This window comes from Fusarium redolens, assembly GCF_020744475.1.
Source record: "Fusarium redolens strain MPI-CAGE-AT-0023 chromosome Unknown BKA55scaffold_8, whole genome shotgun sequence".
Taxonomy (NCBI): Eukaryota; Fungi; Ascomycota; class Sordariomycetes; order Hypocreales; family Nectriaceae; genus Fusarium; species Fusarium redolens.
Genome location: NW_025763671.1, coordinates 473165 through 486496, shown reverse-complemented (window position 1 = coordinate 486496; position 13332 = coordinate 473165). Strand labels below are relative to the sequence as shown.

At 48.5% G+C, this 13332-nt stretch overlaps 4 protein-coding genes across 4 annotated transcripts; 2 read left to right on the top strand and 2 right to left on the bottom strand.

Moving 5' to 3' along the window:
- Window positions 1-414: 414 nt before the first annotated feature.
- BKA55DRAFT_512408 (Six-hairpin glycosidase-like protein) lies at window positions 415-2606 on the bottom strand (the record flags this gene model as incomplete). Its single annotated transcript, XM_046187805.1, has 6 exons — window positions 415-1526; window positions 1580-1699; window positions 1762-1835; window positions 1882-2029; window positions 2087-2308; window positions 2363-2606. 6 exons carry the CDS (start codon window positions 2604-2606, stop codon window positions 415-417), a joined length of 1920 nt encoding a protein of 639 aa, XP_046049109.1.
- A 1878-nt stretch (window positions 2607-4484) lies between these two features.
- Window positions 4485-6479, top strand: BKA55DRAFT_511473 (SART-1 protein; the record flags this gene model as incomplete). Its single annotated transcript, XM_046187713.1, has 2 exons — window positions 4485-5298; window positions 5359-6479. The coding sequence occupies 2 exons, from the start codon at window positions 4485-4487 to the stop codon at window positions 6477-6479; spliced, it is 1935 nt and encodes a 644-aa protein (XP_046049108.1).
- A 451-nt stretch (window positions 6480-6930) lies between these two features.
- BKA55DRAFT_511931 (uncharacterized protein) lies at window positions 6931-10364 on the bottom strand (the record flags this gene model as incomplete). Its single annotated transcript, XM_046187754.1, has 5 exons — window positions 6931-7056; window positions 7247-7368; window positions 7626-8396; window positions 8522-9484; window positions 9593-10364. 5 exons carry the CDS (start codon window positions 10362-10364, stop codon window positions 6931-6933), a joined length of 2754 nt encoding a protein of 917 aa, XP_046049107.1.
- Window positions 10365-11848: 1484 nt separating this feature from the next.
- BKA55DRAFT_614878 (Aspartate/ornithine carbamoyltransferase) lies at window positions 11849-13324 on the top strand. The gene is made up of 4 exons (XM_046196701.1): window positions 11849-11978; window positions 12031-12373; window positions 12421-13108; window positions 13159-13324. Exons 2-4 carry the CDS (start codon window positions 12044-12046, stop codon window positions 13197-13199), a joined length of 1059 nt encoding a protein of 352 aa, XP_046049106.1. The 5' UTR covers window positions 11849-11978; window positions 12031-12043; the 3' UTR covers window positions 13200-13324.
- Window positions 13325-13332: the final 8 nt, after the last annotated feature.

The following is a 13332-nucleotide window of genomic DNA, read 5'->3' as shown; positions in this document are numbered from 1 at the left end:
ACTGAGTGGGTGTTGTCTCGGTAGAATACTGCTATTTCAGCGAACCACTAATGAACCTGACATTCATAGGATGACACTCCACGGTTGTTTATACAAAGACATGCGTCACTCTGCTTCGGCCAGAAACTCAATACATTGTTTCTTGAGAGCACATGTTCAAACCAATGATCAATCCACCAATTACTCAGTACAAGGGAAACATAATTAATATGCCATGTAACTCAATAAGCATCTGTAATAATATATGTGTTATTATCAGACTTGCTATCTCCAAACACGTGTCCTTCGTTTTCGTCATCGAAAGCATTGGATTTCACTCCCAGCCCTGTCAAAAGTAACAATTTGAGTCATCTTCCAACTTGCAAATCAAATGTGTCGAAACAACACTTAAGGCAGTATAGAACAAGCATTTCCTCAAGACTGCCACTTGTCAGACTTGGTAGCCTTTGTGGCACATGTCTTGGGAACAGTATAGGTGCGGTTGGGGTCCTTCTCCCAGGTGAGAGAGCCGTCCTTCTTAACGTTGATGTACTTGTACTGAATAGACTGTCCTGCAGTTAGGGAAATGGTAGCCTTCCACACAGGGTTTGAGGAGGTATAGTCTGAGGCGCTTAGGGCAATAGCCTTGGATGTGTCCCAGTTACCGAGCGCAGCGATGTTGCCCACGATCTTGATGGTATCACCAAAGTTGGTAGTGACAACCTCTTCGAAAGTGACAGCCACGGAAGTTGCAATAGGGCAACTGGTGCTAGTGGACGAGCTGGAAGTGGAAGTGGAAGTGGAAGTCTGAGTGCCAGTTGGAGTGGGCACACCATCCTTGGGTGTTTGTGATGCCGGGAACGAAGTTGCAGTGGCCAGTGAGTACGAGCCAGCAACAGTGTTGGTACCGCACTGGTTGGGAACGGCAGCCACGCTACCAGCCCAAGAAGGAGAAACAACACCAGCTCGACGATCAGCAGCTGAGAGGAACGCAGCGTATGACCAAGTCAAGTCTGTAGCAGAAAGTGGATGGCCATCGTTCTTGTCAAACTGCTCTGCGAGGTGGCCATCTGTGCCGACATACTTTGCGACGATAGCAACGTATCCATCAGCATACTTGGAGACAGCGTCAGTGATGCTCTTGAAGGTAGCAGAATCGCTGGCGTATGTCCCGGTAGAGATTCCAGAGACGAGGTCCTTGAAGAACGAAAGAGAGACGTCTGACACAGTGATGGATCCCTGCTGCTTCCAGACGTAAATGGCATCGTAGAGCTGCTCTGCTGCGGCGAGTGTAGCGAGGTACCAGGGGTTACCATTGTAGTAGACATCCTCCACGTATCGGCCAACAGCGACAGCTGAGCCCTGAGAGATGCCCTTGTTGATGTTCCATGAGCGAAAAGAGTCAGTAACTGCCTTGTGGTTGGCGAGGGCCTTGTCGCTGCATGGCTGGAAGGTGGCGGGATCACAGCTCAGAGCAGGGTCAAAATTGTGGATGGAGGACAGGATACTGTTGGCGTCCTTGCCAGTGCGGCCATCGTTGACATTGACTGCATGGATCAGTTATCATTATGATTAGTAGTCTGGGCAGAGTGATACTTACTGTTAGAGTCGACATATTTGCCAGAAGAGATCCAGTAAGTCTGCAAGAAGCAGAGAGCCTGAGGAGCGATATTGGAGTAGTTGTCTCCTGACTTGCCAAGCTTCTTGGCCAGAGCAGCACCTTCAATGAGAGCTGTAAAATGTGAGTACATCATCTACAGGAGAACAACCCATCAAACTAACCTCGATACTGGGAGCCAGTTGTAAAGAACGAACTTCCCTTGACCTCTTCCCATAAGTCAAATCCGGTTTGGTTCCTATGGTGGTCAGGCTGGCTCTAGTTAAGGCTGCTGTATCACTTACCAATATTGAGCCACGTAGTTAAGATCGTTGCGAACTACAGGCCACACAATGTCGTTGGCTGTAGACGTGTAGCCATTGGCAATAAGCCAGTTGGCATAGGTGATCATAGCAGTCGCACGCAGAGCTGGACCATCTCGTTGGGGCCGACCTTGGCAACCTTTAGTCAACAATTCTCATTCAGGGGCACCAAAGCATGAATACTCACCCCAACCGCCAGTGAAGGCGCTCATATCGACGTTGAACTTGGCCTCTCCTAGACCTGAGCCATCTGAAAGCGACCCAGAAGGGTTGGAAACACCCTGGAGCTTAGCTTGGGAGGCGATATACTCCTGGATCTTCCTCTGCAAGCCAGCGTCATACTGGTTGATGAACCTATCGACAACATACTTGAAGACTAGAGCAGCATCTCGAGTCCAAGTGTAAAAGTCTAGCGCCTGTCAGCAAGTGTCTTTGATTCAGGTTCTATGTATCATCAACTTACAGTCAGGATCCTTGGTGTCTGGAGAAGCGATGACAATACCAGTAGCCACGTTCTTGGAGTTGCAGCCATCAGAGCCGATATTGCAGAGGAGTTGCTCAATAGCAACTGAACTCTCAGACTTGATAAAGGAGTCGACCGAAGATTGTCTCTCTTGTACGAGACTCCGCTCATCGAAGGCTGGTCGGCCCAAGACGCTCTGAAGAGCGAATGAGCCGAGAAGAAAGGCAGAAGACACAAAGTACATGATAGGGTGTATCAGAGAGGCTGTAGAGTTGATCGAGACTGATGAGACTGAATCACCAACATCTATCAGGTCCATCGTGAAGCTTTTATAGAGAGCCGGCATGCCGACTATTACGGGAGTTTCGTAATAGAAGAATTGGCCTTGTCAAGGGTCTAGTTGTTAGATGCCGAATATGGAAGTGCGGAAGCAAGCTGTAGAGTTCGTGAACATCGGACGTAGGCCTTTGAGGAATAGTGCGGTGTGGTTTAAAGGGCCGAATAATTAGAATGAGGCCGAGTTGATTACAATTAGTTTCCTGCAGTTTCCAGGTGGTGGTGTTGTTTTGCAGTTGATATCACCTCGGCTTATTGTAGTCGCTGAGGTTATACCCATTCATGCTTGTCAACCCACGATGACTCTAGATGACTCTTAAGGAGAACGATGATTTGGAGTTTTATTGTAAACTTATCCTCTGATAGTGGGATATACCATTCACATGCACCAGCTGACTTGAGCTCTTGTGACATTTCCCCAAATAATAATGTATGATTTCACTAACAAGTCTCCAACTCATAGTGTGGGGTAGACAACCTCCATGGCATGATTACCTCCCAATGGGGAGGAGGAGGAATATCCCCCTGTAGAAACATAACCATTCATAGACAGTCTTCACATGCAAACCGAGCTCTGGGCTCTCGCTTCGTTCCGTCCCTTCCCCGGACTCTCTCGTGATGCTCAAATTCTCAAACCCCAGACTAGACAACTCCCCGGATGCAGGCGTCGGTAGTGGACGGATGATTAATGAGTACCGAGTAGCTTGGAATAAAGCGCCGAGTGCAACACAACCTTCATGTCTATGTATGCATATATGCATGCAGTACATATGTACATATTACCCTCGGTTATCGACTGTTGTGACATGATATCTCACTTGGATACAACTTCATTTACGGAACATGCCTACCCTGTGGCTGCGTTATTGGTCAATAAACGTTGTCACAGATCCGACAACAGGACACTCCGCCGTCATTATGCGATCTAGTCAAATCTTGGTACCATGCTCCGAAGACGGGCCGTAGATCGTGAAATGATGCTTGTTTCTTTGTCATGAGGTGGTCATAATCCCCAGATTCAGGATCAAAGCCGAAGCCATCAGAAAGAGGCTCTAGCTGTCAAAGGCAAGATAACATGGGGGATCAGCAACGACCAAAGACCAAAGTCAAGCGTTGTATCGCTTTTGTTGCTCGGCAACCTAGTCCGGGGTCCGCTAAAAAGTTTGACGGCCGTCTCAGATGCATCTTAACATGTGGAATTATACAGACATCACCTATTGCAAAAGATTCTTCTAATCAAAAAGATATGTAGGTAGGCCATGGTTTTCCCCAACCTCACCGACCGACGGTCTCGGAAAAGGGGGGTGGAATATAGCGTCTCGTTATGCAACAGCCCCGACACTCAAGCCGTCTCTCGACAGCGAATGAAGCAGCTGAAGCAACAGTTACTCTTGGACCTGTCGATAGGATGATTGACACCATAACAAGTTGATGGCTCCTTATAAGTTATCGAGCTGCAAAGCAATCGACCCTGACTCCGAAGAGCAGGGGATCGCTAGGCACAGATCCGTGTTTGCTTGAAGAGAAGAGGAAAGAAAATTTTGGTTGAACCTTGGAGATTTAAATACACAAAACTTTTGGAGTGTCCGCTTACATAATCCGGTCTAACTGCGGAATTACCTAGGTACGTACCTAGTCACGTCTGGTTCCACCAGTCGCGTTTCCAAGTGATCCGTGCTTATCAACCTCAGGCCTATCTTTCTGCCTACCAAGAAACAGTCCTTTTTATCGTCTAACATAGTCGCATCACGTATATCGACGTTGCCATCGCGACACGACTGCCAAGATGGACGCCGCAACGATCGAAGAGACGAACAGAATTCGTATCTCCCTGGGAATGAAGCCTCTGCCTGTCCCAGGAGCAGATAACACCAGTCAAACTCAGTCAATGTACGCGGATGGCGATGCACCCAGCACACTGGAGAGCCGTCAAGCGCAGGCCTACGACAACTATAACAAGGCGATGGAAGCGGAAAAGGCAAAAAAGAAGCGCGAAGAGAAAGCCGCAGCTATTCGAAAAGCCCGGGAGCAGGCGCAACGAAATACAGTTCTGGAAGGCAAAGGCTTTGGGGAAGCCGAAGAGGGCGGTGATCTTAGCGCCAAAGACTGGCTCATAGGCCAAAAGAAACGACAGAAGAAGATCGCCAAAGTCAGAAAATTGGAAGAGGAGCTGGCCGCAGCTGAGGCTGAAGCAGCAGCAGCAGTCCAGTATACTTCCAAGGATCTTGCCGGTATCAAAGTTGGACATGACACGGCGGATTTCCTCGATGGCGACGACCAAATTCTTACCCTCAAGGATACAACCATTGACGAGAACGAGGAAGAAGGCGATGAGCTGGAGAATCTGAACATGCGCGAGGCCGAGAGGCTTGCCGAGAGACTTGACAACAAGAAGAAGAAACCAGGCTACAACCCCCTAGATGACGACGAGGACGGTGAGCGTGGTATTTTATCACACTACGATGAAGAGATTGAGGGCAAGAAATCCAAGAAGTTCACGCTCGACACAAGTGGCGTCATTGCAGAGCTCTCTGACATTCTTGAGAAACCGGTTGACAAGACAAAAAACGGCCAGAACGTGAGCTTAGACGACGTTATTGGTAAGTCCTGCTTGTATACCCAACGAAAAGAATATTATACTAACCAACTAACTTCTATAGGTGATGCCCCTATTTCTTCGGACTATATAGATCCCTCACAGATCAAAGTCAAGAAGCCTAAAAAGAAGAAGGGCAAGAAGGGAACCAGACAAAAGCCCACAGATGATGATGATCTCTTCCCCATTGAAACAACACCCGTAGATGACACGATGGACATCGACTCAAAAGACACGACGACTAAGAAGAGAAAAGCAGTCGATGATACTTTTGTGGATGACGACGACCTTCAAGCAACACTCGCGATCCAAAGAAAGAATGCCTTGAAGAAGCGGAAGAAGACCCGACCCGAAGACATCGCTCGGTTGCTTAAGGAAGAAGAGAACGAGCCAGAACCAGCAGAACAACAAGAGGGTGGCCTTGTTCTCGACGAAGTCTCGGAGTTTGTTGCAGGCCTAAGTAAACCCGGCGAAAACGAAGAGCGCAAGCCCAGAAGACCAAAGACTATATCAAAGTCCCCAGAACCCGATGGTGATCACCCCATGGGCGACGATGCAGAGGTAGTCGAAGAGAAGCCCCAACCATCAGCTGTCGAGGAGTTGGATGAGACGGGTGTCGAAGAAGAGAAGGCCGTCGGCGCAGGTATGGGCGCGGCTCTTGCGCTACTAAGAGAGCGTGGTCTCGTGGAAGATACCCGGGGCGATGCGGAATATAGCAGCTTGCGAAACCGAGAAGACTTCCTCGCCAAGAAACGTCTTTTGGAAGAAGAGCTGGACGAGCAGGCACGGGCCCAGCGAGAGCGTGACCGTACAAGTGGCAAGCTGGATAGAATGTCAGTTCGTGAGCGTGAGGAATGGGCACGTCAACAAAATACCTGGCGAGATCAGCAGCAGTCTCGACGCATGGCTGAGCTGTTCTCAGCAGGATACAAACCCAGCGTCGAGATCAAGTACACCGATGACCACGGCCGTTCTCTCGACCAAAAGGAGGCGTTCAAGTACATGAGCCACAAGTTCCATGGCAAGGGAAGCGGCAAGGGCAAGACAGAGAAACGGCTCAAGAAGATTGAGGACGAGAAGCGACGCGAAGCACAGAGCATGTTTGACGCAAGTTCTGCCGGTATGAGTCTGGCAGCTCAACAGCAGCTCAAGAAGCGACGGGAAGCTGGTGTACGACTTGCATAATTCACTCGACTTTTTATCACAGGATGGTTTTGGAGGCTACGAATAGTAATACCGGCAATGGACAATTCAGATCAACAAAAAGGTGCTTTTTCCCTTTACTCATGTGCTTGTTTATGATATTATTTCCTGCTGACACCATGTGAAGATTTAGATTCAAGGTATGTTTTGTATTCAACTAACTCTGCCTAGGTTCCTGTTTCCCCCCTCCTTGCTTCTCACGAAGACCCTTTTCTTGAGAACCCCTTGTTCATCTGATTCCCAGGGAAATACAAGATTAAAACATGAGCTCCAAGTGAACCATCACCCCTACCATCATTTCTTTACGATAAACTGGCCTTTGTTCTCGGCCGCCATCTCGTTCCAGGTCCCCTTCGTGTCCCTCATTGCCTCATCCACCTCCCCTTCCATGGCCTGTGCCATCTTCAGAGCTAGAGTTGACCCCTGGCCTGACTTACTGGCCGAGGATGAGAACAATGGGAGGGGGGTCGTACTGTCGTTGTGGCTGGAGTTGTTCACCTTGGTAAAAGTGAGTCCAGGGGGAAATTGAGAAGACATGTTTGTTCTTGAAATCGAGAACCTAGAATGATTAGTCGATGAACGGTTTGTGACTTACCTTGAAAAATGTCTTATTCTCCTGCAAGGCTTGTCAGCTGGAGATGATGTGAGGATGGTTAGTTGAATGGTTGTTGACATCAGGGCTGGCACAAACGAGCTTCTTATACCAACATGCTCGTTGTTAGTGTTCTGCGATTATGTGAAGACTCAACGAACGTCACCTTTGTTGTGACAATGACCTTTGTGATTGTCTTCCTTATGTGCTCTGTATATATGTAGTTGTTCATAGAATCAGTAAAGCTGAACAGCTGAAACAAGTTACTGTTCACTACAACTCTTTCAAACAACGCACAGCCCAGAAAAAAAACACCACTATATGTAATAATGTAAAGAAATCGATTTCGTGTATCCTAGGTGTCTGTAAGGGAAAAGAAATGATACGCGCCAGTATCCCAAGCAAGTCCTCCCCCCAAAAATAAGAACCGCCAACTCCAAACATTTCTGTACCAAGACATTCCAGAATCGATCAGATTTATAGGCTGACCTTTGCTCCAATGCCCTTGCCTGTATAATGGATTTTCTCAGTCCAACTGCCCAATCTCACAGTCACGTTGGCTATGGCATCAAGCTTGAGCGATCCGCCCAATGCTTCTTTTAACTTGCCATAACCCACGCTGCTGGCAGACCATATAACCGGCAGGCGCGGGGTTTGGGATCGTCCAGGTGTTGCTGGGAAAGGTTCATCGTGTATAATCTGACCGACAGGCTCAGTGTGGTTGTAAAGAGCAGTTGCGTTGATGTGTTCTATGTATAAAGTGTTGTATAGTAATGGAGAAAGAAGTGTAAAAGTGGCTGTCGAAGAAAAGAGATGAAAGGTGGCATCTGCGATAAATCGTGGCTTCTCGCCTTCGTGCTCGTCCTCGCCAGGGACAGTTATTCGCGGTGTAGGCAGAGTGATGTTGATATTTGATAAAGCCTCGCCGATTATGGGGACATTTGGGACACTCCGTTTGTGAGTACGTGCCGTCAATGTCGTATTCTTACCGGATACATAGTCTGATAGTAGCTTGCGGCCAATTGTTTGTGCCTTCTGGCCGCCAAATCGTAAGGGGTCCCAGGTCGCAAGAACAGGAAGGTTGGTGTTCTTGCCGAGGTCAAAAGTGACATTTCTCGATATGGCCTCGCCGAGAAGTTCCCCATCGTGAAGAATGTGTACGCTGAGGTAGGGGACAACAGCTGCGTATGGTGTAGGGTTTGTGAGGTTGACAAGGGCTCTCATCTGAATGCCCGTCTCCGTAGTTTCCATAACCTCAATCTCGCCGACTTGAGGCTTGAGTTTGCCAAGTGCGTTTCCAGGGAATCCTAATCATGAGTCAGTATTGGCTCTTGCCATGGTCGCGAGGCGTGTTAAGAAAATACTTCAGTGTGTAGATAAGGATTGTTCATCCTCATGGGGGGTGCAAGAGATTACCACAGCGATGACGGACCGTTTACTGGAATCTTGCCCTCTGCGGGAACCTTCTTCACCGTCAGAATGCCGAGGACGGTTTGGAGCTTTACGTCGACTTCAGCCTTGATGTCAAGTGTGATATCGCCGCCTCCAAACAGTAGCTTTTGCATGACCTCGCTGAATACATCACCATCGGTGATTGTTAAGGGGACATCGACTAGTCGTGATGTGATGTTGAGAAGAGTTTCACCGCTTTCTTTATCCTGAACTTTTGTTGAGTTGGCACTTTGCCAGTGGCGCAAATTCAACTCGCCCATTTTACGCTTCTTGTAAAACAGATCAGCGTTGGAGCGGAGCTTGTCCACCCCCAAATCCACATTCAGTTCAGGTGGAAGAGCCGCGAGTACTTGTGCAGTGCCAGATACTCGAGGTTCGCCCTCGGGATCATTGACGTCGGCGAAAGGGTCGGGTAATTTGAAGTCGACATCCGTCAGGGAAAAGTTGCGGATCAAGCTATCGAATGATCGTCCTGGAAAATCGACCGGTACTGTAATACTCTCCAGGATATCTGATATCCATTCGGGGGTTTCTGTACTATTGGTTTTCTTTCCTCTCACAAGCACCTTGGCATCCTCGCCATGTAGGTAACGGTCCATGAAATGGTCGAGAGGAGATGATTCAGAGTGAGGGCATGCTTTCGTCAAAGATTCTGGAATGTCGCGGATGATGCCTTTAGCATCGGCTTGAACATCTGCCTTAGCTTTAACATCAATTGGCTCCGTGATAGCATCTGCAACACTGATAGAAGGCAGTGATGAATCACAATTGGGCACTAGAACTTCAAACCCAAGAGTCGGGACTCGGAGGGAGACTGGATAGTCATTGTGGGCTTTCAGAGATACGTCGGCCTCGATCACTTTTCGTCCGCGGCCATCTACCGGCCGATCGTGAAGATCTATGCGCTCTATGTTGTAGTTAGGCATTGATGGGATCTCATTAGCTGCTAATCTGTCAGTCCAGCCGTACAGAAATATATTCGCGTTTTCTCATTAAAAGAGTGTCTTCTTTCCTAAGAATAGGGCAGCAAAGGAGTGGTAGAGAGCTTGACCTTCAAAGACCATGGATTCCGCCACATCATGAGCACCAAGCGGGACGATTCCCGATTTGAGGTGAACCTTGGTTTTGCCCACTACTTTCAGCTGCTTCAGGTTCCCCTCCAACCAATCATTCGCAATCTTGCGGATATGCTCAGCATCGCCAGGGTTGACCTCTGCCACAAAGTCCAGCTCATTGGTGTGTCCGTTAACCACATCAACAACCAGGGGAGGAATAACCGCAGTGCCGGCAAGCGCATCGGCATAGTCGGGCAGATAGACGTTGACAGTTGTTTCCTTGGTCTCGAGTTTTCGCATGATGCCAGTGACCGCTATTCCCATACGGCGAGAGTTTTTGTTGTCGACCCGCGATCCATCGAGATAGACGTTTGCGCGAATACGCGCCCGGATGCCATCGCTCGTGATGTTTTCAATGGATAAATTAGTAGGTTCAAGAACAGCAGCTTTCTCAGCGTACTCCTTGACGGCAGGGGGAACAATGAACCCGAGAATGATGATGAGTATGATAATTATGCCAAGGATCACCATGGCGATGATGGAAGGCCATCGCCAGGGTGCCTTGGTACTGGTCTTCTTGTTGCAGATTGACCAGAGACTCCAGGCGGCCCGTGACTGAGGTTCGGTCGAGACTCGACCATTGTGTTCGCGTTCACCAGCATCACTGTGATGATCGTCATCGCTTCTGCTGAGAAGGGGCGATGTCTCGGTAGGCTCCTCTTCCTCGCGGGTTGGCGAGGCGAGAGGCTCGTTCTCCTCGGCCGGCATTGCAGTCGTATCGGATGAAGTGGAAACCTGTCTAATGGAGGTTCGGGGCGCTCATGCGGCGCAATTGACTTAGTACAGGTCGTAGTGATGGATGGTCACGTTATGGAGGGAGGTTGATGATCTGTGTTGTTGTTGGAGATGATGTAGATTTCAGAAGCATGAAGTAATCAAGCTGAGGTCAGGTAGGTACATTATGGCGGACGATTCGTCATCGAGGTGAAGTCACTGTGGCAGGGTTTATGCGTGATAAGGTTGTGGCGGGCTGTGTTGTGATTGGCTTGGGTTTGTCTAATCCAGGAACGGAACCTCACGGCCCAGCTTTTAGAGAGCAATTAGAGGGGCGTTCGACCCTGAAACTTGGGGGTTTGAGATTTGGGGCCTGAAGGTCTTGCACGCGACGTCATTTTTCAATTAAACTGGACTTATTAATGGATATCAAGTTTTGGGATGATATCCAATCTAATTCAGTTTAAGTAGGCCCTATCGATATCGCAGAGATCTAGGCAAGTCCAATCTAAAGCTACCTGGCTTTTAAAGTAGTGCTCCGTGCATGACAAGATCTTAATATCAAATGCTCATGCACGACAGAAGGGTGCAGCAGAATTTTCAGGTCAAGGCAGCAGAGAGCAGGCATATCAACAGAATAGACCGATGAAATGAGCACTAATGCGCTATTTGCAAAAACACCTTCACGAATGAGAGCGCACTTGGGACCTCTCAACGCCGCCTGGGGGCATCGCGTGTCTAGACCTTTGAAGGCGGGCACCTATCTGTCTTAGGGAACAGCTATCTCCTAGCATCAAGATGTTTCCTCGAGTTCGTTGACTTGCCTCCCATCCCGGGACCTATGCACCTGTAATACACGGCCGAGAGCTCTCGTATATTCGGCTGACGCGCTGTTCTTGTCACCTAAACATCTCTGCTGAGCGTAAAGCAGCAAATATTCAGGCTTGGCACTTAAACCAGATTCAGGAGGCACGATTTGTCGGGGGTGATGATCAAGGTAGTCACTCATGCTTGTCACAACTTCAACAAAGTACAGTACAAAGGTCGGCTCGATCTGGACGTTTAGCAAAGGGAGAAGCTATTGAGTCATAGTAACCAGTAATACACTAAAGGTACTCCAACTAAAATTCCCTACATTCTTAGTATCTACTTATTTCCATCTTGAGATCTTGGCGTAAATTCATAGTGCGCCAACAGGATCATCACTGTTGGAAATTCAACTGCCGGTAACGGCGTTTGGCCTCAGAAACCTAGCTTAGTAAAGGACTCTTACTCACAGTTAAGTTAACAGAGTTTAGAAACTGCAGTGATACAGTAGGTTCCTAACTACCTAATGTGTTTGTATGGACGATTGATATAGAATGCAATCTGATCCAATCACATATAAGATCATCTAGTTAAGTTGTAGAGTCAGCGTCCCGAGACCGGCTTAACATCACATTAAAGTGGGGCATATGCCTTTTGCGCTGGAGGAGGAAACAATCTGGACATGGCCCTCCAATGGTGACTCTTCCTACGACAGACTCATCATATCTTGACCTACTTTAGCCATTGGCACAAAGAAAAATTTACTTTCTTCCTTTGATCTAACGTTCAACTCAATTGTATGTAAGCCTCTGACCTCACTCTTAATTGTACAATCACTCATTGACTCACTCAGCACACAGCTCAAAATGAAGACTTCAGTTTTCCGAATCGCTCAAGGGACCGCTGCAGGCCTTCAAAGACGAGCGTATTCACAGGCTACGACACCTAGGCATCTCATGACAATTGCTGATCTTACTCCTAATGAGTTTGCCAACCTTGTTCGTGACGCCAACACTCGAAAAATAGCTGTCAAGGGTGGAGCTCCCGCCAGCTATCTCAATGCCGGTCTTGCTGGTAAGACTATTGCTATGATGTTCAGCAAGCGCAGCACCCGTACTCGAGTTTCCACTGAAGCCGCTGTGACTATGCTTGGTGGCCATCCCATGTTTCTCGGGAAAGATGATATTCAGCTTGGTGTAAGTATTGCACTTACACGACGAAGATCTATGCTAATGCCTACAAGGTGAATGAGTCGCTGTACGACACTTCAGTTGTCATCTCTTCTATGACCTCCTGTATGGTCGCTCGAGTTGGGCCTCACTCTGATGTCGCTAATCTTGCTAAGCACTCAAGTGTTCCTGTCATCAACGCTCTGTCTGATGACTTCCATCCTCTCCAGACGATTGCTGACTTCCTCACTCTTCATGAAACTTTCCCATCAGCAAGCGCCAAAGGAGCTACCCTGGGCCTCAATGGCCTCAAGGTCGCCTGGGTCGGCGATGCCAACAATGTTCTGTTCGATCTCGCCATCGGTTGTGTCAAGATGGGTGTTGACATCTCAGTTGCCGCCCCTAAGGGTTATGAGATCCCTGATGACATGAGGCAGCTCATCAGTTCCGCCGCTGACGGCGTGTCCTCACCCGGCAAGCTTTTTGAGACTAACGTCCCTGAGGAGGCTGTTAAGGATGCCAATGTCCTGGTGACTGATACATGGGTTTCCATGGGCCAGGAAGCTGACACTCAGAAGCGCCTCAAGGACTTTGCTGGTTTCCAGATTACCAATGACCTTGCAAAGCGAGGAGGTGCAAAGTCGGACTGGAAGTTCATGCACTGCCTACCTCGACACCCTGAGGAGGTTGCCGATGAGGTCTTCTACAGCCCCCGCTCTCTGGTATTTCCCGAGGCCGAGAACCGTCTCTGGGCCGCTGTTTGTAAGTCTTTACGCTATTTCATTTCGAGGCATGATGCTAACATCGATCAGCTGCCTTGGAAGGCTTTGTCGTCAACAAAGGCAAGTTCTAAAGTATGGTGAGAAGACAGATTACGAAAGGATACGGTATCATTTGCTAGCTACACTGGACAGGAGGTGGAGCATTGGCGCACGAACAATAAAAATAGTCTTTGGAATTAAATCAATTAAATCAGATCCTTTCCT